The sequence below is a fragment of the Pimephales promelas genome, chromosome 4 (genome assembly GCF_988280905.1).
Source record: "Pimephales promelas chromosome 4, fPimPro1.hap1.1, whole genome shotgun sequence".
In the NCBI taxonomy this organism is placed as follows: domain Eukaryota; kingdom Metazoa; phylum Chordata; class Actinopteri; order Cypriniformes; family Leuciscidae; genus Pimephales; species Pimephales promelas.
Window position 1 is genome coordinate 4,854,726 of NC_142772.1, and position 27,924 is coordinate 4,882,649.

General features: G+C 34.5%; 1 protein-coding gene across 1 annotated transcript; it reads left to right on the forward strand.

Moving 5' to 3' along the window:
* The first annotated feature begins 694 nt into the window (after nt 1-694).
* LOC120471734 (phosphatidylinositol transfer protein beta isoform) lies at nt 695-26,976 on the forward strand. Its single transcript, XM_039661632.2, has 11 exons — nt 695-797; nt 1,329-1,359; nt 3,437-3,582; nt 3,716-3,807; nt 4,547-4,554; nt 5,528-5,602; nt 6,179-6,262; nt 10,310-10,387; nt 12,903-13,013; nt 13,722-13,844; nt 25,728-26,976. Exons 1-11 carry the CDS (start codon nt 772-774, stop codon nt 25,773-25,775), a joined length of 822 nt encoding a protein of 273 aa, XP_039517566.2. The 5' UTR covers nt 695-771; the 3' UTR covers nt 25,776-26,976.
* Nucleotides 26,977-27,924: the final 948 nt, after the last annotated feature.

Sequence of the window (27,924 nt, forward strand, 5' to 3'; positions counted from 1 at the left end):
TCAGAAAAGCTGTTAATTCTGTTAATTCCAGGTTTCAATAGCTCTGCCCTTACATGGCCTCATGGGTTATGAGACCTTTTTAGCACACGTGTTTTCATAACGACAAAAGAGGACATTTAGTTTGTTCTGTTCCATCTTAAAATAAGTTCATTTGAATATCATAACATTCATAACTTTTTCATTATAACAGTGCAGGATGTTGTCTAGTCAAAGGTTTTACATTTTAAGTTGTAGACAGAGATATATTAGATATTTCCTTCAAGAAAAAGATTACACAATGGATAAAAGCACTTTTTCAAAGCCACACACTGACGTGTTCATTCACAAAGGCTTTTCTGTTTCATGCTCTCAATAATCGTCTTAAACACAGCAGACATAGTCCCATATCCAACAAAAAGAAAATCAAGTAGCTGTTATCTTTGATAACAACCATATTCCTTAGTTGTCTATCACAACACACGACAATATTGAATGTTAATAATAATAAAAAACAACATTTTTTTAAAAAACTGGAATAAAACTTGAGAGAGCCATATCTTGTGTAAAACTTGACTTAGCCTAATGTTTTTTTTTGTACAGTCCACCCCCCCCCCCACCTCTCTCTCTCTCTCTCTCTCTCTCTCTCTCTCTCTCTCTCTCTCTCTCTCTCTCTCTCTCTCTCTCTCTCTCTCTCTCTCTCTCTCTCTCTCTCTCTCACACACACACACACACACACACTAACAGCGCCTTTATAAACGCATGTGACGTCAGTCGAGTGGCTCAGCCTCGGGAATGAAGATGGTTCTCATCAAAGAATAGTGAGTGTTACTTACATTTCTGTTTATTTTATAGATGTTTATGTTGCCTTATTTCATATTGAATAGTTTGTATTCCAATTTACCTATGCTGCTAGATCTCTACATAGTTTTCGTGACTTTTACATGTTGTGTGAACAGAGATCATGACGATGATGACGATAACGTTAATGTGTGTGTTGCTGGTAAACTCGGGTCTGGCCTACAGCCTCTGACAGCAACTAAACACATTTCTTTGATAATTTATCGTAACTTTCACATGAAGTCATTTCCATACCTTTCATACTTTGAAGTTTTGTTTTAAGGTCGACCGAGGCTAGTCACAAGGATTTTAAACTAAGCTATTGCTATGATGGTTTGAGTCAATAGTCAAATTCTTGTTTTCTCTATAGCAGTGGTTTTGTGTAAAATCTCTAAAATTCGATTTTTTTATGAATTCTGGAAAAGACTGTCGACCTACAGTCTCCCCTGTGCCTGTCATGTTTTTTTCCTCAGAATATTAACGTTATGTATAAATTATGTGTTGTGTTTCAGCCACATTGTTTTGCCATGCACAGTTGAAGAGGTGAGTTTAATATAGTTTCTAATTTGTTTTAAAGCAGCTGAACATAAATCTATACTCTCACATTCATTTATACATTTAATGCCTCTGTGAAAGACTGTGAACATAGGTTGTGGTAAGAAGCATATGGACATGTTTACAGTAGCATACAGGCAAAAGTTTGGACACCTACTCTTTTATTTGCACAATTTTTCATATTTTAGATTCATAGTAAAGTTGTCAAATCTAAGACATAACACAAATTGAACTATGGGAATTATGCAGTGACCAACAAATGCTAAACAAACAAAAGCAATCTTATATTTAAAAACAAAATAAGAAGGTATATTTCAGTGGTTCTCAACCCCACAAGGGGGCCTCAGCAAACTTCCATGTTGCATGGTTGTTGGAGCGAGACGGGCTGGTTGGAATATTTCAGAAACTGCTGATCTACTGGGATTGTCAGGCATAGTCATCTCTAGGTTTTACAGAGAATGGTCTGAAAAAGAGAACATATCCAGTGAGTGAAAATGTCTTGTTGATGCCAGAGTTCAGAGGAGAATGACCAGGATTGAGCTGATAGAAAGGCAACAATAACTCAAATAAGCACTTGTTACAACTGAGGTCTACAGAAGAGCATCTCTGAACGCGCCTCAAAGGCACACTATGCAAGAATTGTACCTTAATATAACAGCTTCAAAGTAATTTCGGTGCTAAACAAACTCATAGTAGGGCGAATCATCCTGGTAGTAAAGCTTGGGGTAAAACCAGCAATGCAAGTTTGAGAGGAGCGCCCCCGACATATCTCGTGAGAATCACGACATGCTTTACGGCAACAAAGTCACACACATCAACCACAACATGAAGCACGAAGACACTTGCGCGCAAGACGTGATACACTTTCAGAAGTGATACTATGACGATGGAAAAGAAAACGTGGTTGGAAGAGACTAGGAAAAGAGAACAAGCCTCTCTGCTCAACCCGTAAATAAATGCATCGAAAAACGCAAGTTTTGTTTGAGTTCTTCAATGGTCTTGTGGGAGATCTTTTATGAAGCGTGTCAGGGGTTACAGGTTCAAAGTTTTTTCTCAAAACTGAATATATTCATCAGTGGTCACAGTTTATATCAAGCAGGGACACGTTTTTGTGCATTTTATTTAGTGATTTCACCGAAATGAAAAAAGAGTCTCCACAACTGCGATATATTGAGCGCGCGCGTCGTCACAAGAGACAATGTATCCATGACACTGATAGCAGCGGACACGAGCGCTCAGCTTGAGTTCAAAAACACATTTTAGCGCTTGATCTCTTATTTAAAGCTACACTGTGTAACTCTTTTAGTTTATTCTTAGCTAAAAACACTTTGGTCTTTCAAAAATATATGTGCTCATTAATGTATATTTACTTCGTTCAAGTAATAAAGTATTCTCGTGAGTGTATAATATGCCACTGAAAATACAAACGGGTGTCGGTCGCCATGTTGCCCCTCCATCTTGAAAGTACATTAGCTAAAGAGGGACATACCCGTTAATTCAAGCTTTGCCTTTCGCGTTTACGTTTGAGTTAACAGTCATGGACGAGGTCAAACTGGAAGCCATGTTAATCTTGGACTACATTGGCCACCGTAGGAGTTAAAACGAAATTGGAATTGAGAGGACCAGAAACTAATATTCCCTGGATGTTCATATACCTTTTCACCTCTAGATGGGGGTAAAAATCACACAGTGTAGCTTTAATGCAAAAAATGCACACTATGCAAGATTTGTACCTTAATATAACAGCTTCAAATTACGGCAGAGACGCTCTGCGTGGGTGGTATTTCGACAGTAACATTAAATGCAAGTACTCCACGGCGACTCTAGAGGTCGCTGTTTGACAAAAACGGAATTCCTGCATAGTGTGCCTTTAAAGCAGATGGGCTACACCTCCATCCCTTTATGACCACAGTGTACTATCTTCCGGCCATGTCACAAAGCTCAAATCATCACAAACTGGTTGTTTGACCATCGCAATGAGTTGACTATCCTCAAATGGCCTCCACAGTCTCCAGATGCATGAAGCAGTGTGGTAGAATCCATTGTGAACATAGCCTTGTTTCAGTATCAAGTAGGGCAGCTGTACTCTGTGGCAGAAGCCAGCAAGAACGAGACCGGCGGAGGAGAGGGCATTGAGATATTGAAGAACGAGCCCTATGAAAAGGATGGCGAGAAAGGACAGTACACGCACAAAATCTACCATCTCAAAAGGTATGCAGATGTGGATTTAGACACCAGTCATGTGTGAGAAGCCTGGCTTTCAATAGAATATAGAATATAACACGTTTTAGGAAGTAATTCAAACATCGTTTGTGTTTTTCGTTTTATATGTTCTGCCGCCCAGCAAAGTACCAGGCTTTGTAAAGGTGATCGCTCCCGAAGGTTCGCTTGTGTTCCACGAAAAGGCCTGGAATGCCTACCCTTACTGCCGAACAAGTGGGTGGAAAACTTTGAAACAAGCTTATTAGTAGGGTTGGGTATCGTTTGAATTTGAACGATTCTGATTCCGATTCCTTGTTTCGATTCCGGTTCCTAACGATTCTCGATTCCGATTCTTTTAAGAGGCAGGGTCAAAAAAGTTTAGCTAACCTTGCTAACCAACGGTCTTTCTGAAGGAAATACTCCTTCTGTCACAAATTTTGCATTTTGCCGAGATTTCGTTGTTTTTTTAGAAAAGTGAAGCCACACTTTGGACCGCCGACGTAAGCTACTCATGTTCAACTCGCGCGGTTATGCCAACACTTCCGGTTGACGCTTCTTCGTTGGTGTTGTTCAGCGGTTTCTTTTTCCGCTCGGCAGACTGTGAATATCGAAACTAGGAATCGAAATTTTAACTTTTGAACGATTCCGGGAAAAACGAAAACTTAGTCCCGGTTCCAATCGATACTCGATTCTCGATACCCAACCCTACTTATCGGTTATGCATCACAGTAAACACATGCGCCAACCAGTCAATAAATGCCTTAAAATGATTCTAAAAATTCAACCTAAGTTAGTTGCACTTTCATTATGTTGATTAATCAAGTTTACATTTTTCATGTTTTAAGAATTTAAATGAATGTGAAGTTTACTTTTAATATATAGAAACTTAATTGGGATAACCGGTTGTAATTCATGGTGTAACCTCTATTCGTGTCTGTGTTTTTCTATTGTTTGATATACATGTTTGCCACAGTTGTAACGGTAAGTGCACTGAAAACTTTGTTGGTTCTATTAAATTTAAATGCCTATTTTTGTTAATCACATGTAAGGAATGCCAGTTTTCAAGACCCTGTGAAGTAATATGACAATTTTTTTTTTTTTTAATTTCTTCAAATGCTTATGTAAATGTCATAGCCCGACATAACCATAATTTGCTGTTTGCTACTGCTAGTCAATGACTGGTCATTCTAAAAGGCATTTTATTAGACAAAAATGCATACAAGATTATTTGGCAATTTTTCGGAAAGACTTTGTTTTACATTCGCTACAAGTTTTTTTTAGTCAACTTTTACCATTTAGAATAGCTAATAGATATTGACTAAAAGTCACAAAACCTGTTCCTGATCTTCATTTCACTGGGTCTTTCATGCTGTCAATGGTATATGGTTGCCAACTAAATCAAATGAAATGTTGATTAATCAGTCACAATTGCATAATAATCTCTCTCTGCTTTATACAAGATATTTTTTGGATAGTAGTCATGTTCACTAATCTGTAAGATTATTAAAAAAAAATTTTGAAACAAGTTTCCTGTGCTCAACAGTTATGCATTTATTTGATTTACAGAAAATACAGAAAAAAATGTAACATTATAAAATATGATTTAAAATAACTTAAATGGTTTTTTTTTTCAAAGCTGAATTTCCAGTCTTTAGTGTCACATGATCCTGTGATATTACTGTACACTGATTAGGAATAAATCAATTCTCACTCACCCTAACCTTTTGAATGATAGCTGATACAGATCTCATTAATTCACCACATTTGATATTGAACCTGCAAATATGAAGCTTTTTGAGATGCTTTGCAATTTAATCTATTTAAGAGATCTTTGAGGTGTTTAATCTGTTTTCAAATATTAGCATCTACATTATTTCATATTGTATGCACATAGATCTACCACATGTTCATTTACTGTGAAGACAATACAATGCTCTGATTTTTGTTCTCCCAGAATGAGTACATGAAGGATGATTTTTTCATCAAGATTGAAACATGGCACAAACCTGATCTTGGAACACTAGAAAATGTGAGTGCATTTGTATGTATTCTGTGTTTTCATTAAAAAAACATGCTATCTGTGAATTGAATGGGCTCATGAGAGGGAATACCTATTAAACTGGTTAAATCCAGAGGTTGAGAGTCAGTGTAAAATTATGAAATCAGATCAAATTCTATTTTAACTTTACTATTAAGGTGAATGATATAACAGTAGACAAGTTAAACTGTTAGAAATCTTTAAAAAAAAAAAAATTGTCACGTTTTCCCAAAGTGTTACAAAGAATGCATTTTGAAGCCTTGCCAGATTAACTCCCGGATTCACAGACAAACTTTAAGCTAGTCCCAGATTAAAATGCATGTTTGAACTAAAAGCAACGTGAACTGCTATATTTTAAAATATGCTCACCTAAAGGATTATTAGGAACATTTTGATTAGATAAACTCTCAGTGTTACAATAAAGATAATTACATCCCTGGACGGATCAACCACACTTTTTTATTGAATGGTTAAAGAGCACAAACAGTATAGCTTTGGAATATTTGTTGTGAGCATTGTTGTACTTATTTTTTTGTGATTATAAATCCTCTAAATTATGAATAACAGGTTCACAAACTGGACAGCTCTAAGTGGAAGTCTGTGGAGGTCACACCTATTGACATTGCAGACAAAGAACAAGTGTCCCCTGGTGTAAGTACCCTGTTCTGCTGAGCTGCTGCATTCAATACAGTTACAAACTCAAATGAATCTTCCTCTTTGAACACCTATTACATATTTAATCACCAGGGTCCCCATGAGCCAAGAAAACCTAGGATTAACAAGGAGTTTCACAGGTGTATTTTCCATGAAAGGTTGTCAAAACTAATACATTCTGTATAAATGTAGATGATGAAATATTGTAGACTACAATGAAACTTGTTGCAAGCCAGCCAGCGTGATAACATCAGTCGGTCTGTTGAGTGTAAAATACATATCAAATGTTGTCAGAACGGTTTCCAGTGGGACACATATTCTTCACTGAGTCACATTCAGATGTCAAGATGTTTTTTTTTTTTATTAGTGTTCAAATGTTTTTAATTAGTCTGATAGATAAAGTACTATAGTGTATTATTTACATGTATTCATTTGGCAGATCTTTTTATAAGGGCATCAAAAAAAAAGTTTGTGATTACATAATATATGTGGTTGCACTGTGTTTAATTATTTTGTATATACATAAATACACACACATGCATGTATATTTAAGAAAAAAAATTATTTATATAAAAAAAATATATTTATATATAATATAAATTATATATAAATCTATGTGTATTTATAGTATATAAGTGCACAGTGCACCCACATATATTATGTAATCACAAACTTTTATTTTGGATGCGATTAATCGCGATTGTTTAACAGCCCTACTTTTTATTCAAAACAGCTTATTGCATTGATTTTTCAGTTCATGTATTCGGAAACAAACTCATAACACTGACGTTGCTAGCGGGCTGATTTGTAGATTGTACCCCCCAAAAATGTTCTTTTTTTTTCATATGTCTCATTCGTTTACTATGCAGCAATACCTATTACCACCGTAAAAAATAATCCTGTAAAAAAACGGTAAACTACTGGCAGCTGTGGTTGCCAGCATCATATCATAAAAATATGGTGTGTTACCGTTTTAAAAATTAACTGCTAAATACTGTTTTGTCCGCTACAGCTATATGCTGTTAAATTACAGTATATAACAGTAAATTATCAGCATATAGTTGTAGCTGACAAAACGGTATTTAGCTTTTAATTTCAAAAACAGTCACACACTGTATTTTTACAGTGATTCTGGCAACCACAGCTGCCAGTAGTTTACCATTTTTTTTTTTACAGGATTTTTTTTTTTACCGTGTATGACCTTTTAAAGGAAGATTTAGCCTCTTTCTATTTTGTTTTTCCTAATATTTTTTGCACATTCACATAGTCAAGTGCAACTAAATTAATCACCAAGTTTTGCACCATTCTGATGAAGTAAAAAAAAAAATGTATACAATTTTATTTTGTATTTTTTTAATTTATTTATTACCCTTTCATTACTTTTTGTTTGGTCGCTAGGAACCAAAAAAAATACCTGAGGTTAAATCCATGTGTCTATTGTGCTCCAAAAAGCCACTTGGTGGTGCTGTAGTGATTGGGTCCATCATCACTGCTTGCAACTATATTTATTATACTTGTTTTAAGGTTTCAGAGGCTTTGGAAGCCTTTAACATGCTCAAAAACTAGCACACGTAAGTGCCAGATAATCTGACATCATTTTACTGCATGCAAATGTCTTGCAGAATCCCGCAAAGAGCCACAGGGAATTAAAAATGCAAACCATGCCAAAAGCTGTCAAAAATGCTTGTGCTTGAAGCCAGACACTTTTTTTCTTTTTACACACGAGAAGCTTCTGATCTTGTGTTTTCAGTGTCTAGGAACAGCTCAGTCTGCTTTAGTGGTGCTCCACGCAAACTCCATCTCTGCAAGTGCACACCAACCATCATTTCAGATTTGTCAATTATTAATAGTATTGTTGTTGTTGTTGATATTGTATAGGTATATTGAATGTGTTTATAAACAAATTAGAGGTGAGTTTTTCCAAACATCTTATTTACCAACTGTAAAGCCACATTTTAAAACTGATAAAAAATGTATATTTCTGTGTGTGTATATATACATATATAAACAGCAGAAGCTAAATCTAAAGAAAAATGACATAAAAGAATATATATATATATATGTATTTATAGTCATTTATTATTTATATATATATATATATATATATATATATATATATATATATATATTTATATTTATAGTCGATATTCTTTAGATTATATCAATATTGTACAATATTCTATTAGATTATATTATATTACAATATATATATATATATATATATATATATATATATATATATATATATATATATATATATATATATATACACACACTAGGAATGTCAAACGATTAAAAAAACCCCCCAAAAAACGGACAAACATCCAAAATAAAAGTTTGTGTTTACATAATATATGTGGGTGCACTGTGTGTAATTATTTTATTTATATAAATACACACACATGCTTGTATATATTTAAGAAATATTTTAATGTGTGTATATATATATATATATATATATAAATATAAATACTTTATATAAATAACATTTTTTTTCTTAAACATACATGCATGTGTGTGTATTTATATGTATATATATATATATATATATATACAAAATAATTATACACAGTGCTCCCACATATATTATGTGTTTGACAGCCCAAATTTATATATATATACAGTAGAAGCTAAATCTAAGGTAAGAACATGACATAAAAGAATATATATATATATATATATATATATGAAGAGTTCAGATGCAAAGCCATGTGCCATTTGAAATTTTCTTCTAAAATGATCATTTTTATCAAGCTTGTATATTTAAGTTCAGTATTACTGAACTTAAATATACAAGCTTGATAAAAATTATCATTTTAGAAGAAAATTTCAAATGGCATTTAGAGGCTTTTGCATCTGAACTCTTCATATATATTTATACACAGTATATATATACACACACATATATATATATATATATACATGTATGTAAATATACACATACACATAGCCTATATACAGTAGAAGCCAAATCTAAAGAAAATGACATAAAAGAGAGAATATATATCTATATCTGTATATATTGTATGCCATTTTATTACTTTAGATTTAGCTTCTAACTAATTTCATTAAGCAAAATTAATGATGTATATGAGAAAGCAAGACCAATTTAACAAGGTCTGCGGTTTCAAAAATCATGCGTATAGGATGGAAAATAACTGTAACGTAATCCTCCTCTGGCATTGATTAGCTAGTTAAGAGTGTTTGTGTGAGGGGAAGGAGGGATTATGGTCTAATGAAGCAGTTTTCTCTGGTGTCCTGGCTGTCCGTGTCTTTGGGCCCTATCAGACTCTGGCCTCAGGCATGGCTGCAGGCGTTGTGCTGAGAACCGTGACTTGGGTTCGAGTAATTAAGGGCTTGTATAGCCTGGCACACAAACAAACCTCTGCTTTACATGAATTCACACCAAGCATTGTTACCGTATCATCACACTTTGGCCTCCAGACAGCACACTTGGTATTAAACAGGTCGGTTTGTTCTCAGCGTGACAGTGGTGTGTGTGCGCACACACACACACAAGCCCTCAATGCTTGTTTGCCTCTCTAACTGTACAGAAACTGAGAGGTTGTTATTTTGCCGGAGGCGTATCATGATTTATTTACAATTGCGAGGCCCTGGAGGTCCAGTTAAAATTAAATGCTTTTCGTCCATTTATTTTTTACCAGCAGCTGTTTTTCTCACCATCTCTCCCAGTTTCCACCCTCTCTGGTTTATTAAGTCTATTATTTTTTTGTTCCGTGTTTTTTTTTTTTTTCTTAACCTCTCCATACCTCACTGCATCTCTCCTTGAAAACTTTTTAATGACTTGGGCTCTATTAGGCATAACCGAAGTCTATAAGGGTGTATCTCAAGTTTTGACGTATACCCTGATGATCTGCATAGTAATGGTTTAAATTTGGCAGTTTCGAAGTGTAAATAAGCAGTGCAGCAGCTTTCCAAAATGTTATATTGCTTAAGAATGTGAGTATCCACAAAATGAAGCAAGTCTAATTCACAACATTTAAGTATACATTTCAAAGTATTTTTTTTTCTGTTAATATGCAGGACTACAAGGTAGATGAGGATCCAGCTATTTTTAAGTCAGTCAAGACCGACAGAGGACCACTGGGACCCAATTGGATGGTAGGGACCCTTTTCTCACCCTTCATTCTATAAACCCATATTACTTTTTTCATCAATGGAATTAAACATTTTGAAGATTTTTTTCCCCCAAGCAGTTACATTGAACTTTTACTTTAAACCATCATATGCTCTCATGTACTATATACTAAAAGTCTTCTAAAGTCATTCCATATTTTAGTGTGAGGACTGAAGGTTATGTTGTTATTTACTGATAATTTTCCCTTCTTGTGGCCTGGTAATCTCTGCATCTGGATGGATTTAGCAAACTAAACTCAACAACCAGGGCTGCGTTTCCCCAAATCATCATGAGCTAAGTTGATCATAGAGACCATTGGTGGAGATGGTTCTATGATGCTTACTTGTATAGGCTTACAGTGATTTTAGGAAAAGAGTCTGCACTCTTAAAAGTGTATTTCACTTTAAAAAAAAAAAAAAAACTTTTGCTGTTTAATTTACTCACCTCCATGTCATCCAAGATGTCCATGTCTTTCTTTCTTCAGTCGAAAAGAAATTAAGGTTTTTGATGAAAACATTCCAGCATTTTCTCCATATAATGGACTTCATTGGGAACCAAACGGTTCAAGGTCCAAATGAGAGTTTCAAAGCGCTTTAAACGACGTCAGACGATGAATAAGTGTCTTATTTAGGACACTCCGAGTCATGACTTGAAAAAAAGATTTGAAAGAGTTCGAACAGGAGAGTCACGAATGCGCATCACAGAAAAGAGCAAGGCGAGCATTTGTGCTTATAAAACTAAAATTTTTATTTATTTTTGAAATGACTGATCGTTTCGCTAGATAAGACCCTTATTCATCGTCTGGTGTCGTTTAAAGTCCTTTGAAGCTGCTCTGAAACTCATTTGGAGCTTGAACCGTTTGGTTTCCAATGAAGTCCATTATATGGAGAAAATCATGGAATGTTTTCATCAAAAATCTTAATTTCTTTTCGACTGAAGACAGAATGATATGGATATCTTGGATGACATGGCGGTGAGTAAATTATCAGCAAAAGTTCACTTTTTTTAAAAGTGAACTACTCCTTTAAAATAAAGGTTTTTCAGAATGCTATAGAAGAACCCTTTTGGCTTCCCGTAAAATCCTTTTAGTGAACAGTTCTTAAAAGAATCATGTTGTTTTTGGTTTGAAGAGCATAATACTAATATAAAGAGCCTTTTTTTTGGGCTATTTAAAGTTCTATGTGGAACTGTCAATGCCAATAAAGAACTAACTAATATCTAACTGCAAACATTTAACCTCTTAACTGTCACCCCCCCTTTTTTGAATAGACATGGAAATGCTCATTTCAAACTTAAATGGTTGTAATTCAAGAATGCTTTGGAATATAGACGTAAGATTGGTCTCGTTTTAAAGAAGACATTTGGCAGATTTTTCTCAAAGTGAAATAAATTAGGAAAGTGAAACAGAAAAAAAGTTATAGAAGTTTGAGTTTATAGAAATGTACAATGTAAAAAAAAATATTATTCATATTTTATATAAAATATATATTTTCAAAACCTGGGCTACTCTAAAACTGCAGAAAAATCAAAGCCAAAAATCAGAACAAGTTGTGTTTCAAATTTTAGGTTGATATCTGAAAAAATGAGCTTTCAGTGAGATTTTGTTTGGGCGCAGTACCAAACTTTTTCACTAGGGCACAACCAGACTCCATTACTGCCCATATAAGGGTGTCTCCATTTCCATATGTGTTTTGAGTGATCTGAACCATTATTTTCACAAATTTCACACAATTTATGAAGTAGAAATCCTATTCAAAAGTAGTATGGGTGGTTTGGCAGATTTTGATATGAATTCAACCTCTAGGAATCACATACAAAGCACACGCATGCGCGTTATAGCTTATTGCCATAACACAAATGGTGAATCTATTTTTTTTTTTCGTAATATTTAAAACATCCCTGTGGGACGGGGACAGTTAAGTGGTTAAACCAGGCAGGGTTAACCTTACAGTAGCTCTCAACACTGATTACTGTCAGACTTTCAAAATCATTTATCACTTGAATTAAGATTATGGGTAACAGGGTAACAGTGTCCTTATTACATGTACTTGAATTTAAACATCAGCACAATGTCAAAATAAAAGTTCAGTAAAAATCTACAGTACTATTTCTACGATGACCTCTGGATAAGTTACCTCTGACAGTGTATTAGTGGAAGTGTTTTGCAGTTAAGAGCTAATGAAGATGAATCACTCCGCTTTGATGGACCGTAAAAGGCATCACAGTGATTGGCACAAACTAAGACATGTGTGTGTCCACATGAATATGAATTAGAGATGTCTTCATTCGTGTGTATTGAAGACTAGATTAACCTTCCTATAAGGCTTGTTAGATTATGGCGCTCCTGAAATGTGTTTTTGCTGATTATTCTGGAGATCTTCTAAGAAAACATCTGCATAATGTAGCCATACTGTAATTATTTGATTTTAAGGACCTCTGTACTGTATTAGATTTAATTTATGCATGGTCGACATAGCTTCATTCATTTATGTCTCACAGAACGAACTGGTTAATAACCCTGACTGCCCACGAATGTGTGCTTACAAGCTGGTCACGGTCAAGTTTAAGTGGTGGGGCCTGCAGAACAGGATAGAAAGCTTCCTTCACAAGGTAAGGGTATATGAAGAGTTCAGATGCAAAAGCTTCTAAATGCCATTTGAAATTTTCTTCTTTAATGATGATTTTTATCAAACTTGTATATTTAAGTTCAGTAATTTCACTTAAATAACAATTAATAGGTAATTAGCATTGCCATTTAAGTGAAATCACTGAACTTAAATATACAAGCTTGATAAAAATGATCATTCTAGAAGAAAATTTCAAATGGCACTTAGAGGCTTTTGCATTTGAACTCTTCATATATATATATATATTAGAAGTGGTTTTAATTTAACTCCATCTAAAGTGAATTTTTATAGTTTATTAGTAATAAAACTGCTGAATTTCGCCTTTCACCTACTGAGATACGTATGTGTTAAGTGATTTGGTTACATTTTATTTTAAGGTGACGTCATTACATTACTCTGAGTAATATTAATATATCAAATAACTTAACTACATGGACTTACTATTGAGTTATGGTTAGGGTTTGGTTTAGGGTTAGTCACTTGGTAATGTTGCATTATTTACTGTTATTACTAGTACATGTAAGTACACGTCACCTTAAAATAAAATGTTACCAATAATTTTAACATTTTAATGTTGAGATTCCTACTTTATATTTTGCTATGTAATAAATGTACTGTGTGTCTGGATAGGGTTATAATTCTGTGGAATGGTTTGTGATTTATGTGCTTTGTTTTGGGGTCATTTACTAAGCAAGAGAAGAGAATCTTCACCAACTTCCACCGGCAGCTGTTCTGCTGGATTGATAAGTGGGTAGAGCTCAACATGGAGGACATCAGACGGATGGAAGAGGAGACACAGAAAGAGCTGGAGGAGGTGCGTACACTCATACACATTAGAGCCAGACTGATATATCGGCAGGCCGATATTATCGGCCGATATTAGGCATTTTCCAAAATATCGGTATCGGCAGTTATAATGGACGATAAATGAATATTTCAAAAATAAAATATAAACGGATGAAACACACTTGAACCATGTCATGAGTGTTGTGTAGTTTGTCCACCAGAGGGCACTCTAAACCGTTCCTGTTGGCAACACTCGTTGAGTTGGTCATGATACATACATTGCTTGAATAACAATTAAAAGAACATCCCCTTCAGTTCTCTTAACTCAAATAAGCATGACAAAATTTGTGGCCGGCGGAAGTTTCATTGGCCAGTTATATTGAAAATGTATGTTTTACAATTTGCAGTATGACGTAATCCATTGCTAAATTATGGTTCATCATAGACTAGCTAACCATAAAGCTAGCTAATGCCACTATCATCAGTCTGTTCTGTTGTGACAATAAAAGAAAGTTTCTTTTTAAAATGCATTATCATATTATTTTGGTTAAAACGCATAAATAACTACAAATAGCTAATGTTAGGGAAATCTGTTAATGTTTTGTTGTGCCTTTCTGAAAAAAATAAAAATAAAAAAATCGGCCGATATATCGGCATATCGGATTTTAAAACCCAAAAATATTTGTATCGGTATCGGCCTTCAAAATCCTTTATCGGTCGGGCTCTAATACACATTACACAGATTGTGCTGAATCTGTAGTCAAACCCCAACTTAGCTGTCAGGAAGAAAAGCACTTGTTAGTGTGAACTAACTAACCCCCTGTTTTAGGGGATACTGTATTTTCTTTCATGGTTTATAACTTTTGTAGGGATATACTGTACAATTCATGCCATACTTAGCTATTCCATTTTTTTAAACAAAGATAATAATTTAATATTATTAAACATAATATTAAAGGGGTCATGACATGGATTATCAACTTGACAAAATTGTCTTTTTTTATGTATATGTAAACAGTAATTCTGAAAACCTAATTTCATCTAAAGGTTTTTAAATTCACTCCAGAATGTCAAAAAAACAACAAAACAAATTGTAACTAGTCTATTAGTTAGTTTTTTGAACACATTTGCAAACTGTAACCCATGGCTTTGAATCCGCAGTGTTGAGGAAAGTTACTTGTAAAAGTAATGCATTACAATATTGCATTAATGAATATTTACTCCAGTACAGTAGAGGGCGCCGCTCAAACAAACAGCCATTCTGGATTAAAGAACAATAAGATACAGGCGAAGAAAGTTCAACACTCTGATTTCTAAATCTAATCTAAAGTCACTTTTGCTTATTAGTATTGTTGAATTAGATCATTGAAGGTCAGCAGCAAAGGCACTGGTTAAAAAAGTGAGATTAAATACATAAAGTATATTTGTGCAATTTAATATAGTTAATTATATAAGTTTTGCATAAAAACATTTTACTCATTTTAGTCATTTTTGAGGAATACTGAATGTTTTCGTGCCAGAGAGATGAATAAATGCATGTTCATGTTTAGTTTTGAACTAAAATAGCCTAAGCATAATCATGTTTACATACAGACACACACCTCCTAACTTTAATTCTCTCAACATGAGGTCAAGTCAATAAATGTGAAAAAGTAACAGATATTTTGTTGTAAATTGAAAAAGTAATGCTTGCTTTACTAGTTAGTTTAAAAAGTAATCTGATTACGTAACTCAAGTTACTTGTAATGAGTTTTCCCCAACACTGCGTATGACGCTATTAAAAAGCCAGATTTTGTGCACTGGCCTGTAATCGTTTGCCTAGAGACCACCCACCCTTCAGTATGAATCCAGACAGAACAAAAATATCATTGTCTCATAGTACTTCCAGTCCTAGAGTGCTTGCAGATTTTCTTTGGAGTGCAGTCCAAATACTGTTCTTCTGCCATGCATCCACTGACGAATAATGGCTAGAAGAAAGCAGAGGGGAGGGGGATAGAAAAGAATTTGGAAACAAAGGATGCGATGAAATTGAGCAGATGGAGGCATTTGGAGATGTCCAAATAATTGACCGACTCTGTTTTGAATTTCAGATTAGTTAATATTCTGATATATATTGCAAATTCATTTATTTATTCAAATTTATGTATGCAGTGTTTATAAATGTATTCAGAACAATCTATTGTTGGGTCATTCTAAAATTGATGGCACATGCTGTCACTCGCTTTAAAAATGGCAACAAGTTAAACAATGTGCACAATTCCTTTAGAAACTGTTTGTTTTAAAACTATGTAGGAAAACTATATATGATCTTATTAAAATGTACAATTATACCTCGAAAGTCTCCTAGCTATTCCACATAATGAAGAAGTCTATAAAATAAGGTTGTAAGAGGTGTGTGTTTAGACATTGATCAGCATTTAATATTCATATATAAGCACAATTACGTATTTCAGATTATTTACTTCAAAGTGGCCTAAACTCTGCATATCTTTCAATGATGTTAGATTATGTCATCTACTGTCAGATGTAGATCTGGGTTGCACTTCCCAAAGGCATCGTTAGCCAACTATTCATTTAAGTTCATTTGTACGAAAGAGGATTTGGGCCAAGCAATAATAAAAAAAATAAAACCATCTCGAGATTAAAGTCATTATAATGCGAGATTAAACTCGTTAAATTTCGAGAAAAAAGTCGAAATACAATCTTAAGAATAAACTCATTAAATATCGAGAATAAAGTCGTGTTTGAGAAAAAAACTTGTTAAATTTCGAAATACAATCTTGAAATAGAAAGTCGAAATAAAATCTTGAGAATAAACTCATTAAATATCGAGAAAAAGGTTGTGTTTAGAGAAAAAAATTGTTACATTTTGAGAAAAAAGTCGAAATACAATCTTGAAAATAAACTCATTAAATATTGAGAATGAAGTCGTTGTTTCGAGAAAAAAATCGTTGAATTTCAAGAAAAAAATCGAAATACAATCTTGAGAATAAACCATAAACTCATTAAATATCGAGAATAAAGTCGTGTTTCGAGAAAAAAATCATTAAATTTCAAGAAAAAATGTCGAAATACAATCTTGAGAATAAACTCATTAAATATTGAGAATGAAGTCGTTGTTTCGAGAAAAAATCGTTGAATTTCAAGAAAAAAAAGTCGAAATACAATCTTGAGAATAAACACAAAATAGTCAAAATAGTTGACAAAATAGTCTTAATTTTTCTAAAGTATATGTAAACAGTTTTTCTAAAAATCTAATTTCATCTAAAGATTTTTAAATTCACTCCAGCATATCAAAAAGACCCTGTAACTATTAGTGCATTAGTTAGTCTTTTGAACACATTTGCAAACTGTAACCCTTGGCAGAATTTATCGAGAATAAAGTTGTTGTGTTTTGAGAAAAAGCTTGTTAAATTTCGAGGAAAAAAAAAGTCAAAAAACAATCTTGAGAATAAATTAATTCAATTTCGAGAATAAAGTTATTGTGTTTCGAGAAAAAAATCGTTAAATATTGAGGAAAAAAGTCACAATACAATCTTGAGAATAAACCATAAACTCATTAAATATCGAGAATAAAGTCATTGTGTTTCGAGAAAAAAAATCATTAAATTTCAAGAACAAATGTCGAAATACAATCTTGAGAATAAACTCATTAAATATCGAGAATAAAGTCGTTGTGTTTCAAGAAAAAAAAATCGTTAAATTTCAAGAAAAAAAGTCAAAATACAATCTTGAGAATAAACTTAAAATAGTCAAAATAGTTGACAAAATAGTCTTAATTTTTCTAATGTATGTAAACAGTTTTTCTGAAAAACTAATTTCATCTAAAGATTTTTAAATTCACTCCAGCATGTCAAAAAAACAAAAAAACAAACTGTAACTATTAGTGTATTAGTTAGTCTTTTGAACACATTTGCAAACTGTAACCCTTGGCAGAATTTATCGAGAATAAAGTTGTTGTGATTTGAGAAAAAGCTTGTTAAATTTCGAGGAAAAAAAAGTCAAAAAACAATCTTGAATAAATTAATTCAATTTCGAGAATAAAGTTATTGTGTTTCGAGAAAAAAATAGTTAAATATTGAGGAAAAAAGTCATAATACAATCTTGAGAATAAACAATAAACTCATTAAATATCGAGAATAAAGTCGTTGTGTTTCGAGAAAAAAAATCAGTAAATTTCAAGAACAAATGTCGAAATACAATCTTTAGAATAAACTCATTAAATATCGAGAATAAAGTTGTTGTGTTTCAAGAAAAAAATCATTAAATTTCAAGAACAAATGTCGAAATACAATCTTGAGAATAAACTCATTAAATATCGAGAATAAAGTCGTGTTTCAAGAAAAAAAATCGTTAAATTTCAAGAAAAAAAGTCAAAATACAATCTTGAGAATAAACTTAAAATAGTCAAAATAGTTCACAAAATAGTCTTAATTTTTCTAATGTATGTAAACAGTTTTTCTGAAAAACTAATTTCATCTAAAGATTTTTAAATTCACTCCAGCATGTCAAAAAAAAAAAAACCTGTAACTATTAGTGCATTAGTTAGTCTTTTGAACACATTTGTAAACTGTAACCCTTGGCAGAATTTATCGAGAATAAAGTTGTTGTGTTTTGAGAAAAAGCTTGTTAAATTTCAAGGAAAAAAAGTCAAAAAACAATCTTGAGAATAAATTAATTCAATTTCGAGAATAAAGTTATTGTGTTTCGAGAAAAAAACAGTTAAATATTGAGGCAAAAAGTCACAATACAATCTTGAGAATAAACCATAAACTCATTAAATATCGAGAATAAAGTCATTGTGTTTCGAGAAAAAAAATCATTAAATTTCAAGAACAAATGTCGAAATACAATCTTGAGAATAAACTCATTAAATATCGTGAATAAAGTTGTTGTGTTTCAAGAAAAAAATCGTTAAATTTCCAGAAAAAAAGTCAAAATACAATCTTGAGAATAAACTTAAAATAGTCAAAATAGTTGACAAAATAGTCTTAATTTTTCTAATGTATGTAAACAGTTTTTCTGAAAAACTAATTTCATCTAAAGATTTTTAAATTCACTCCAGCATGTCAAAAAAAAAAAACCTGTAACTATTAGTGCATTAGTTAGTCTTTTGAACACATTTGCAAACTGTAACCCTTGGCAGAATTTATCGAGAATAAAGTTGTTGTGTTTTGAGAAAAAGCTTGTTAAATTTCGAGGAAAAAAAAGTCAAAAAACAATCTTGAATAAATTAATTCAATTTCGAGAATAAAGTTATTGTGTTTCGAGAAAAAAATAGTTAAATATTGAGGAAAAAAGTCATAATACAATCTTGAGAATAAACAATAAACTCATTAAATATCGAGAATAAAGTCGTTGTGTTTCAAGAAAAAAAATCGTTAAATTTCAAGAAAAAAAGTCAAAATACAATCTTGATAATAAACTTAAAATAGTCAAAATAGTCTTCATTTTTCTAATGTATGTAAACGGTTTTTCTGAAAAACTAATTTCATCTAAAGATTTTTAAATTCACTCCAGCATGTCAAAAAAAAAAAAAACCCTGTAACTATTAGTGTATTAGTTAGTCTTTTAAACACATTTGCAAACTGTAACCCTTGGCAGAATTTATCGTGAATAAAGTCATTGTGTTTCGAGAAAAAACGGTCCCCATATCGGCGCGGAGCTCTCAGGACACCCTCCTATGCCAGTAGGCCAACTGTTTTTATGAATTAGCTAACTGGCTATTACTTTAGTGTTGTTATTGGTTGTGTACGCCTCCATCTACAGAATGTATCGACTGTAACCATTAATGGCAATGCAGTACATATGGTTTTAATTGATCAAAGTCCATATTCCAGAGTGCATTTGGGCCAGTGCTGTTCGTTGTTCAAGTGACGGCTCAAACTTCTTTTATCAGTAAAGTTCTGCACGAGCAAATTCAGTGACACTTTTAATGCATTATATTACTGCTAAAGTTTATAGTATTTCTTTATTGCTGAAATAAAGTCTAAAATACAGTATTTACTAGTGATCCATGTCTGCCATGTCAACTATCAGTAGGCTATGCAATGAACATTGATCGAATGCGTTATTCTCTACATTTCATTTCAACTTTTTTTCTCAAAACACGAGTTTATTCTCGAAATTGAACGAGTTTATTCTCAAGATTGTATTTAGACTTTTTTCTCGAAATTTAATGAGTTTAATCTAACATTTTAATGACTTTAATCTCGAGATGGTTTTATTTTGTTATTATTGCTTGGCCCTAATCATAGAGGATTAGGGCCAAGCAATAATAAAAAAAATAAAACCATGATGAACCCAATAAATTAATATTGATGAACCCGTTATTTTACATATGCATCTGCTTACATGAGATATTGTTTGTTTCTGCTTCTTTTTTGTCCGTGTTTTGATCAGGAGATTCAGTACTCTTTCAGAAGATGCATAATAGCGTCCCCTACCGTATAACAGTGAAAACAGGGAAAGCCGAAAATTTCCGGAAATTTTGGAGGAAAGCGTTAAACTTTGGCAGAAGATAGAAATGAATGTTGCTGATTCTCTCGCGAGAATCGAATTGCAGTTTCTTTATGTTTCAAAGTGTAACCGGTCCTATTGACCCGCTCCTAGCGGGATTCAAACTGTGGTCTTGAGATCAGGGGAGTGAGGTTTACACACACATTTCTTACTGGCCTAGACAGTTACACTCACCCCCCTAAACCTCACTGCCACCCGGGTCACGGCACCAAATTGAACCAGTCCTACCCAGCTCCGAGCTGGATTTGAATGGTGTGGGAGCAGGCGCAGCCGCTAGCGTCAGTCGTTAGTGCGCCTCTTGAGTTCAGGGGAGTGAGGTTTACATGCACAGATCTTACGGCCCTACGACAGTAAGATCTGCATTCAATTGCGCAACTGATGTCACCAGTGTTGTAGTCAAGACCACCTCACTCGAGTCCGAGTCTAGACCGAGACCAGAGAGAGTCGAGTCCGAGTCAAGACCGAGTCCATAGAGAGTCGAGTCCGAGTCGAGTCCAAGTCGAGACCGAGACCAGTGAGGGTTGATTACCTAATTTACTTTTATTTACTTAGAGAAATCCTTTTTTTTTTTTTCCTGAATTTACTTAGAGTTTAAAAAATATGATCAGTTTAGGGTAAAAAGGCCACGTAGTAGGTGGTGTTAAAAGTAATTTTATTACAATTTGTCATGCGCAGTTGCGCACTAGAAAATCACCAATCACTGGGCGTGTCAATCAATTCAAAGAAATATTTTATTAACATACATTAATAATCATGAAAAATATTTTGAATTGAACACGAGTGGACTCGGGAATAATTTCGAGTCCTAAAAAAAAAAATGTTCGAGTACGAGTCAATTCCGAGTCCAAATGCACACGAGTCCATGACAAAACCAAGACCATTAAAATATGGTCTCGAGACCGAGTCCGAGTCTCGAGTACTACAACACTGGATGTCACACTTTTTTATGTGCACATGCTCTATGAACTGAGGATTAAAGCTTGAGTTGACAGAGAAAGTTGATGATCAGCGTCATGGTACAAACAAAGCCTGATTGGATTGAATTGGTTTGGTTTCGTAAACTTGAAACTAATCCATAACCCTTTTTCATGAGTTCAACTACCGTCATGATTTAGACCCCTGGGGGAGACCAGCCCCCAAACTCGATACTTTTACAAGGGGAACTAAAACATGGTGTAATAGTTTTGTGATTTTGTCCCTTTTCAAGTTCAAAGCAATCCACCCACGAACACGCAGTACGCAGTATTTTGGTGAGAAGGAATTTCTATATAAACAAATGCTAGTTTGATGTAAAACATGTCTGATAATAATGTAGACATTCAAATATTATTCTATGTTACATCTAAGCATGGTTTTTGGCAGAGGGGTTGCCAAAGAATATTTATTCAGTCAGTCAAATCAAGCTGTGTAAAAGAAAACATGTGTTGTGTTGTGAGCACAGTGGGACATTTCCTATAGATTAATCAGAAATTAATCTAGGATGCGTAAAGGATTTTTTTGACAAATGTTCAAGAATTCACCAAAACAGATTAATGAGGAACAAAATCACAATGGCTCATTGTCACTAATATGCAAGTCAAAGAAAATGATTAAATGATGCAACTGTCCTTCAGACAAAAATATATTTTTAATCAAAACAATAACTGCAAAGTATGGCCAGCAAGACATATTGTTGCCCGGTAAATTTTTCCAATTCAATCTGCATTGGCAATAATTAAATACAATTTCTATATAATATGTTTAATCGTTTATATCTCAGTGGAAATGTAGCTGCAGCCAGCTTTTAACAAGAAGAATCTCACCCATATCAAATAACAGAATTTCTTCAGAGAGCATTTTTGTCATCTGGAGAATGTAAATGGATAAAAGGTAGAATATCTGGGAAAGAAATGTCTGTTATTGACTAACAGTGACTCTGTCCAACCTCTGACAAAACTCTCTGACTGTAGTGTGGGGCTCGAACCGTCTCTTTGCGCTTGATGTGTGCATGCTTCAACTTCCTTGAGGGCTCATTAACATACAAATGGATTTCTGCGCTTGAAAAGCACCTGTGCCATGATTCCAAATGAGGAATGGACGGTTTAGTTCCCACTGCTTTATTATAAAGTGATATTATCGTTTGTCTGTTTAAGAATTCTTACCGAGCTCCACCAATTTCAGCCACTAATTGGCTTTGTCACGACTTGAGCTCAATGTCCTGAGACCTGAACTCGAGTCTCAAACACAGAAATACACAGGGCGAAAAAGTATCTTATGCTCATTAAAGCTGCATGCATTTGATCAGAAAACAGTAAAACAATAATATTGTGAAATATTATTACAATTTACTGCAGGGAACTGCTTTGTATTTTAATATGTTTAAAATGTAATGTGATCAAAGCTGAATTTTCAGCATCATTTTTTCAGTCTTCAGTCACATGGTCCATCAGAAATCATTCTAATATGCTGATGTGGTGCTCAAGAAACATTTCTGATTAATATCAATGTTGAAAACAGTTATGCTGATATTTTTCTTTCTTTTTTCTTTTTTCTTTTGGGGAATCTGTGATATACTATTCAAAAGTTTGGGCTAAGTAGCCTATAATTGAAAAAAATAAATAAATAAATAAATAAATAAATAAGAAAGAAATTAATACTTTTATTAATCAAGGATGCATTGAATTGACACAAAGTAAAGAGATTTATTATGTTACAAATGATTTTCATTTCAAATAAATGCTGTTTTCGCTAACAATTAGTGCTGGACGATTAATTACATCCCAAATAAAAGTTTGTGTTTACATAATATTTGTGTGTGTGTACTGTGTATAATTATTTGTACGCACACATGCATGTATAAATTTAAGTTCCCTTTCAAGGGAACTTCGAGCTGCGTTGTCAAACGCGATGGGAACGCTCTGCGTGATTGCGTCGTGAAGCGTCTGTACAATCAGTCCAATGAGAGAGTAGGACGTCTGGTGACGTCACTGACCAGGAAACTATAAAGCACCCTTGAGATCAGACCGCGACAGCTTCTGTAGCCTACAGCAAGCGATCTCTGTACTCTGTCCTTGTCTATTTATTGTTGTTTGTCAAAGCCAAGAAAAGAAATATATATCACTATCTATATTTATGGAAAGCAAGATTATAGACGCTGTGTGGTTCCCTGCCCTCGTTACATCACGGGTGGGGACACACATCAGCTATTTGTTTGGGAGTGGAGCATGCCAGCAGTCAGTTCTCGAGGGAGCTGACTGTGGGCATTGCGAGAAGCTGTCCGCGAGGACGCTCCACTCCCGCCGGGCGTTCTCCGAGGAGGACGGTTCGGTTCGCGGTCCCCGCGCGGGTCTCTCTGTTGCCGAGGCACGGAGACGACTCGCATTTCGGGGTTCGCAAATGGATCTGACAGCGGGGGTTGGGACGAGCTCAGCTCTATCCCAGCTTTCACATGCCAGATCTAGTGGACTGCTGCGATTTCCAGTTCCGAGGAATTGGTATCGTTAGTGTTTTGTTTTTAAAAAGAAACAGTACAAAACAAATAAAAATGTTGAAAGAAAGACAGATGTTTGACTTTTAAATGAATGAATAAATAAGTCAGCTCATATCTGCTGAATAAAGAGGAGCTTTTAAAAGGAGGTTTTATTTAAGCTTTTGCCAGTTAAAATTTTACTGGCTAGCTGAATATTATGAGATTGAAAAATAAATAAGAGTTTTTAGATTAAATCTATCTTAAAAACTAGGAAACTCTGTATCTCAGCCTCCTCGTCGGGGTTTATATTTTATGTGTTGATGGGTCCTATTGTGCTGCAGGCCTTCTGTCCTCCACCCTTCAATACCCCAGATCAGGATAGTCTCAATCTGTTATGTCCAATTCGGGCATTGGATGCTTATGTTCACAACCCTGTGGCGTAAGTCAGAGCAATTATTCGTCTGCTTGGGTTCGACTAAGAAAGGTTGCCCGGCATCGAGACTAGTATGAGCAAGTGGATTGAGGCTATCTCTATTGCTTATAATGCAATAATGCACCGCGCCCATTCTACTAGGAGTATGGCTGCCTCTAAGGCTTTAATTTCGGGTGTTTCCCTTTATGACGTTTGTAATGCGGCAGGGTGGTCCTCACTGCATACATTTGTCAGGTTTTATGACCTAGACCTTTCCACTCCCGGTGCTAGGTTGCTCGCTTCTTAGTGTGCGCATTGGACTTCACACAGAACGGGCATTTCTCAGCATGGCATAGTGGGTATGGGGTTCCCATCGCGTTTGACAACGCAGCTCGAAGTTCCCTTGAAAGGGAACGTCTCGGGTAACGTATGTCTGGTTCCCTGAGAGGGAACGAGAGCTGCATTCGCCTGCCATACTTCCTGCATGCCCTGATCGACTTGCTTCAGGCCTTTCACAGAAGCTGTCGCGGTCTGATCTCAAGGGTGTTTTATAGTTTCCTGGTCAGTGACGTCACCTGACGTCCTACTCTCTCATTGGACTGATTGTACAGACGCTTCACGACGCAATCACGCAGAGCGTTCCCATCGCGTTTGACAACGCAGCTCTCGTTCTCTCTCAGGGAACCAGGGTTACATACGTAACCTGAGACGATTTATATATATATATATATATATATATATATATATATATGCACATGTGTGTTTATATATACAAAATAATTATACACAGTACACACACACATATATTATGGAAACACACACTTTTATTTTGGGTGCTATTAATCACAATTAATCATTGCCCAGCACTAAAAATATATATACATCAAGGTTTCCAAAAATATAAAGCAGCAAAATCTGTTCAACATTGATGATAAGAATTATTAAAAATTGTGCACCAATAATAATTGATAATGATTGAGCACCAAATCATCATATTAGAATGATTTATGAAAGATCATGTGACATTGAAGTCTGGAGAATGCTGAAAATTTTGGAATAAATTACTTTAAGTTTTTACCATATATTCTTTTAAATTGCAGGAATATTTTACGATGTTTTTAAATGCTGGGTTTCAACCCATGTTTAGGTCAGATTTTCAAATCCAAAGGTTGTGTTTGTCCATATCTGACCAAAACATGGGTTAAAACAACCCAGCATTTTTTGGAGTGATCAAATAAATGCAGCCTTGCTGAGCATACGACTGAAAATCGTAATTATTCCACAACATTTTGATAAGTACACTGTAAAAAAATAATAATTTCATGATTTGTAATCACAACATTTTTTCTAGTGATTATATTAAACTCAATCATTGTATCAACTCAATTTTTCCATTTCAATGAACTTAAAATGTTAAGGCAACCAGGATACTTATTGTTCATGTTAAACCAACAATATTTTTTAGAGTGTAATATACTTTGAAGTTGTTTGACTCTGTCCACAAACATCTCTTTCGGCAATTTCTTTTTTAGCTTCGCAAGCAAGGTCAAGTGCGAGGAACCAGTGCTGCTGATGAATGAGACCAACCACGACCACCGCTTTCCTCAAGAAGAGGATCGGCCAGGCCAAATCACACCAGTGGAGCCAATCCCATTAGATTTACTCAGTCAGGAGCTCTACATTTAGATTCGTTACTGATATTTTAGATATAAACCTCTCTTCCCCACAGTGCCTTTATCACAAATACTGAAGAAAAACTTTTTTTTGTCTTGTTCATTCACTTACTCATTTAAAGCAGTTTTCTAGACGTTTCCCTCAGGGCAGGGCCAGGCTTTACATTTCACTTCCTCCACTCTTGTCAGGTCCTGCCTGGGCTTTATTAAGAACAAACTTTGGGAACATGCCATTTACAAACAATTTTCGCTCCAAAAATCACAATTGTACAAGCATATATATGCACACAGATGCACAAACACTCCCAGGTGTGAATTCATGTGTGGTGATTTCCCACAAGGCCTTTAAGGGTGAAGATTGCTTTCAGTGCGTTTAATTTCAAAATCTGTTATAACAATATCCTTTATAGAATAAGTCTCTAAGTGCTTGAAGATTATGTGCTATGCTAAAGAAAAGGATCAACCAAAAATAAAAATTTGTGTCATTGGAAATACTTTTTTTTTCTCTATTACATGAATGTTATCAAAGACCCAGTGTTACAGTACATTTGTCAAGGTACTCTCACACTGTTTTCAGGATATTAACCTTTGAATATGTTCCTCCACACTTGCACTGACTTGTCCTGCCTTACTTTTCCATGTGCTCTAATGTGTCCATTTTACCTCATTGAAAACTGTTGCCTTAAACTAGTCAATTTTCAACTAGTAAAAAAAAAAAAAAAAATACGGTTTGTGTAATGTAATGCTCTTTATATTTTATATATTATTCTGAAATGTGCTGCATGGGTGCAAATTTGATGTTGTAGAATACACAAGCAGCATTTTTAAGCTTGTGTAACAGCATAAATGACTGTTGAATCAAACCATGAAATCCATGAAAATGAGTTTAACTTCCTATAATGCTTTTCTGTTTGCAAACTGCATTGAAGTTGAATTATGTTATGAAGATTAATCGACACAAGGGCACTGTGTATTGGGACTGGTTATAGACAATATCAAATCAAGTGTTTAATTCGAATTTTGGAAATCTACTTTTAATGCTTGTAGGGATAAAACAAAAAGTTATTGATGTATGTAAATGCATCTGAAATTAAAAATAGTGAGAATATTTTTCTTTTGTGTGTTTGAACATATAATTCCCACCTAATTTTGCCTTGTCATCTCATTAGTCATTTTTGTGAAGTCAAACATTATTGCCCACACATAGTTACACTTTAAAGCTGCAGTCCACAGTTTTTCCTCTTTGTCGCCATCTCTGTTCGAAGTCTGCAATTGCAGTTATTCGCGAAATTAGATGCGACTAGCTGACTATATTCGGCAAGAGCCGACTATAGATAAGACTATTAGATACAACTATATTCGACTATTAGATACGACTATATAGCCGACTATATTCGATTAGATACGAATATAGCCGACCAGCCGAGACTCTTCTTTATGAGTACAGATGTGACGTAATGACTCAATATAGTCTTCTAGCCGAGACTCTTCTTTATGTGTACAGATGTGATGTAATGACTCAATATAGTCGACTAGCCGAGACTCTTCTTTATGTGTACAGATGTGACGTAATGACTCAATATAGTCTTCTAGCTGAGACTCTTCTTTATGTGTACAGATGTGACGTAATGACTCAATATAGTCGACTAGCCGAGACTCTTCTTTATGTGTACAGATGTGACGTAATGACTCAATATAGCCGACTAGCCGAGACTCTTCTTTATGTGTGCAGATGTGACGTAATGACTCAAAATAGTCGACTAGCCGAGACTCTTCTTTATGTGTACAGATGTGACGTAATGACTCAATATAGTCGACTAGCCGAGACTCTTCTTTATGTGTACAGATGTGACGTAATGACTCAATATAGCCGACTAGCCGAGACTCTTCTTTATGTGTACAGATGTGACGTAATGACTCAATATAGTCGACTAGCCGAGACTCTTCTTTATGTGTGCAGATGTGACGTAATGACTCAAAATAGTCGACTAGCCGAGACTCTTCTTTATGTGTGCAGATGTGACGTAATAACTCAATATAGCCGACTAGCCGAGAC

Excerpts from the sequence above, each read along its gene's own strand:
- LOC120471734 (XM_039661632.2), top strand. The coding sequence starts at position 772 with ATGAAGATGGTTCTCATCAAAGAATA. Across the intron at positions 6,263-10,309 it reads AAGAACAAGTGTCCCCTGGT|GACTACAAGGTAGATGAGGA; the intron begins GTAAGTACCCTG and ends GTTAATATGCAG. Across the intron at positions 13,014-13,721 it reads TAGAAAGCTTCCTTCACAAG|CAAGAGAAGAGAATCTTCAC; the intron begins GTAAGGGTATAT and ends TCATTTACTAAG.